This window comes from Diadema antillarum, unplaced genomic scaffold, assembly GCF_040938485.1.
Source record: "Diadema antillarum isolate AM-2024a unplaced genomic scaffold, OU_Dant_1.0 scf00000084, whole genome shotgun sequence".
NCBI lineage: Eukaryota > Metazoa > Echinodermata > Echinoidea > Diadematoida > Diadematidae > Diadema > Diadema antillarum.
The window spans coordinates 307825-312005 of NW_027270973.1; the positions used below are offsets into that span (position 1 = coordinate 307825).

The 4181-nt window shown below is 38.7% G+C and overlaps 1 protein-coding gene across 1 annotated transcript; it reads right to left on the minus strand.

The window, feature by feature from the left end:
- Window positions 1–2638: 2638 nt before the first annotated feature.
- Window positions 2639–3697, minus strand: LOC139717864 (uncharacterized). Its single transcript, XM_071629353.1, has 2 exons — window positions 3500–3697; window positions 2639–3127 (listed from the first exon to the last, which is right to left on the minus strand). Exons 1-2 carry the CDS (start codon window positions 3695–3697, stop codon window positions 2639–2641), a joined length of 687 nt encoding a protein of 228 aa, XP_071485454.1.
- Window positions 3698–4181: the final 484 nt, after the last annotated feature.

The window sequence follows — 4181 nt, forward strand, 5'->3', positions numbered from 1 at the left end:
TTCCTCGTTATAGCTTCCAATCGAAGATGCCATTAACAAATTAAGTTAGTAATGTGTACAGGACAAGTTTCAATGACAGATTGCCCATTTCTGTGCATGTTCCCTTCTTTTTATTTCTATTTTTTTGAGACTGCCATCACTTTAATGCATATTCTAAATACACAGACTCCTGCATTTTTTCTCTTAAAATGAAAAATAAAAGTAGCATTGACGTCTTAGATTTCATTTAGTGTTGTTGAAGTATGATTATTGTGATCATTATACTGTGATATACTCTGTAGATGTTTTTGTTTTGTGTAGATATTATTATCCATCGCCATTTTCATGCGTGATTTCCACGGAAATGCAGAGAAAATATGAAAGTGAACTGAAATGAGTTTAGCTCACATGTCAAATCACATAAAACCTGGCGTAGCTACGAGACCTGAAATTCATCAGCTTGCCCACTTTTGCTTTACCCATTTTTTCTCATATTCAATCAGATAGGGCCTACATCGTGTTAACCTCGATTCAGCAAGGACTGTATTTTCAATATAATTGAATTCTACTAGAGTGTAGTAGCCAGTTCTCTGGGTAGCAGTGATGCCGGGATATTACTCGATGTCGAATGATGTTCCGAGCTTCAATAGGTCAAATTACCTGACCAGTGAGGTTAACGAGATGACCGAGACCTGAAAAGAGCCATACTACCTTTAATCCCCTAATGGTCAGCCGTCAGGCGACTAAAGCCAACAATAGCTGACCAATGCTCAGCTTGCTTTTGATCCATGCGATTATGACTTGTGCATTTAACGAGTGTAATCAAACGCGCAGAGTTCAATGGAACCAGAGCGTCTTACGCTGCATCAAACTTTGCCAAGATTCTTTTCAGCTCTTGAAAGGATCATTCCAGGCTAATGACGATGAGATAAAGCGATTTGATCGAAGTTTGCCGCTGATGAACCTAGACACAAAGTGAACACCCCTGACTGTCAATCAACCCAAACGTGTCAGTCGCAGATTCGAGAAGAACTGCAACTACGTGATGTTGCATGACTTAGATTCATTATGTTTAAATAGAAGAAAGTGATAGATATATGATAGGACATAATGGATATCAGTCACGCGTCATGTGAGCAAATGATATAAAATATTCTCGTGACAATTTAAACTCCTGTGCACACAGTATCGCTACACTGATAATAATTTCTTTATACTTCATACAATTCATAACGGGCTCAACAGAAATCTGAGATCTGTATTCATATCTCCCTGAGCGTCCACCTAAAACATTCATTATAATCATACCTCTGATTTGAATTTAGTTTCTCCTTTATAGCTGTCATTCTGTTTTGGGTGATTACATTTATTTTCCGAGGCATTGGCGACTGTCGACATGATAATTCGGAACGGACCCGAGCAGCAGCATGGATCCAAGGTCGTTTCAATCTAGAAATAAAGCGACTACATTGCACAATAACCATTTTCAATTGCTCATGTGAAGTATCTTGCCTCCATATATTATAATGAGTCAATAATTCAATCTGCTTGACTATCGAAAGCAAACATGTAATATATATGTTGGGGTTTTTTGCTGCAGGTGAGAGTTTTTTTGTTTGTTTCTTATTTGTTTGGTTGTTGTTTTTTTAAGGAAAGGATGGGTCTGTGCAAAGTGAAATAGATTTTGAGCAAACTATCGCCTCTAGGAATCTATGATCATGCATTTTGATATTTGCGATACCAATAGGTCATTTTTCCAATAATAAACCTCGAGACCAATAATTAACGTCTTGATTTATTCGGTCCTAATGAAATAATGTAGGACTAGTGTAATCAACTCTTGTTTGCATGCAACTTATGTTGCTGCTATTTCGAGCAAGCCTCAGACAACCTGATTTGTGTTTTGATTTGCATTTCTGTTACGTGCTATTACGTGTAAATATGTGTAAATGTATTTATGGTATAAACACACTACTGGTAATTGATCTTCTCTATGTTACGCTGTAAATAATCTTCATCTTCGCTTTCACACTCATACTTTATGTCTTAAAGATAGTGATTAATAACACTCTGGTCAATTGTTTTCCATGTTTCAAACTAAACATCACTAAGTCCACACCATCGAATTATATGCATGTATATATGTATGTATGTATGTATGTATGTATGTATGTATGTATATGATTATATGCATATATAGTCTATAATCATAAACATACGTGCATACATATTATAATCCGATGGTGTAATGTATATCAGTGATAGACCTAATATCTGATTATATATATATATATATATATATATATATATATATATATATGTATATTTATATATGTTTGTGTGTGTGTGTTCACAGTATGTATATATGTTTAGAGAGAGGGGAGATACACACACACACGCACACAAAGACGTACACACATCATTTCATACACCAACCTACACTTGAAAACGACTCTTAAAAAGGACGAATACGAGAATGGCAAATAATATTCAGAGGGATGTGCTCTTTTTGTACATTTTAATATAGACAATGACACGACAGTAGAAGCATAGCTGAAGGCAAGATCATGATAGAAATCAAAATAAACGTCCATTAAGGAGAGTGTTCATGTGTTGTACAATCCTTTTCTCGAATGTTCTCTTGAGTTCATTCAAAAGTTCAGGATGGTATGATGTAGACGAAACGATGACCAATAGACGTGTAGAATGGAGCTGGTGTGTTACAGTAGTAGAGACTCGCTTTTACCGATGGATACGAAGAGGTCTGTCGGCTGCTTCGGGAGAGGAAGTCTACAGACATCAAGGGATTGGTGGCGCCCTGCTGCTTTCGATGAGATGTCGTCTGCTGCAAATTGATGATGTCACGCTCCTTGCTGATGCGGAAAGTCGACCAGGAATCCGGTGATCGGCTGCTACGAGACAGGAAATCGACTGACATCGGTGAGTCGTTGATGGCGAACTTCTTAGGTGGCGGCGTGATCTCCTGTTCGATGACATCGAATGTCGAAGATCGCTTTCGCTTCCTACTGTATTCCACCTCAGGTTCTGCGAACTCGTTGTCGATGCGGCTCATCCCGGTAACTGATTGAACTGGATCGGAAGTACGAACGGTTCGACGATAACGTGCACGACGATTCTGGAACCAGACCTGCCCATGGAGAAAAGAACACATCACAATTTGTTTAGATTTCATGTATAAGAGCACATTAACATCATCATCATCATCATCGTCGTCGTTATAACAATGATAATACACTTAATATTCTCCATGACACGTTTCTTTTACTGTGTATAATATTATAATAGACTACCATTTTTGAGCCATTAAGATCCTCTTCATTAATGAAAGTAACATAATTAATAGTTTTAGTACTTGGATAAATCACGATAAATAGCAAATTGGCTCATATCCTTGAGCCCAGAATACACTGACACTTACTTTCAGTAAGAAGTCTGTTAGAAAATATTTACTAATTGACAAAATAATAACGAGACATGTATAAAACAAAATATTGCTTACTCGAATCCTGGCTTCGCTGAGACCAAATGCTGCGGCCAGCTTCTCTCTAGAAACGATGTCAGGATATCGGTCTCTGCTGAATTCGACCTCGAGTCTCTCCAGCTGCAGTTTGGTGAACTTGGTCAGACGTCGACGACGTGAATGTTCAGTTGAAACGGACGACGACTTGTGGGCGAGCAACCAGAGGAAATCAGCCATGGTCGATGATGACAGAAGAGTGAATCGAATAAAGTGCTCTATGAAGATCGGTATCACGCGTCTTGACTTGCTGGGCTTGTGTCGAAAAGTGAAGGGCAAAATTTTGGACCACTTATCTTTACCCGATGAGAGAGATGAGTAATAAGAGTAATGGACTCCTTCTCCCACTGATGCTTGATTTTCATTGGTCGAAGTTGTACAACCAATCGCTAAAGACAAAGGCGATGGGGATTACTCGAAGATGACGCTACTATGGATTTGAGTATCCGTCGTTATGAACGTCCGGCGTTTGAAAATGAGAACAATAGGAAAGGGTAAAGCCGCCCGCCTTCGTGAGCTCCGATTTAGAACAATAGCTCTACCAATCAGGGTGGTTTTCAGAAGTCAGAGGCGGTAGGGAAGAAAGCTCTCCATGAATTTTGTTGGGAGCCGCAAAGGGACAAAAGACACAAAACTTTCGTTACCTCATTTAAAGAGTCGCATA

Bases quoted from the DNA above. Each gene is read 5' to 3' on its own strand.
- LOC139717864 (XM_071629353.1), bottom strand. From the start codon at position 3,697: ATGGCTGATTTCCTCTGGTTGCTCGCCCACAAGTCGTCGTCCGTTTCA. The intron at 3,128-3,499 runs GTAAGCAATATT...CTCCATGGGCAG, and splicing joins TCAGCGAAGCCAGGATTCGA to GTCTGGTTCCAGAATCGTCG.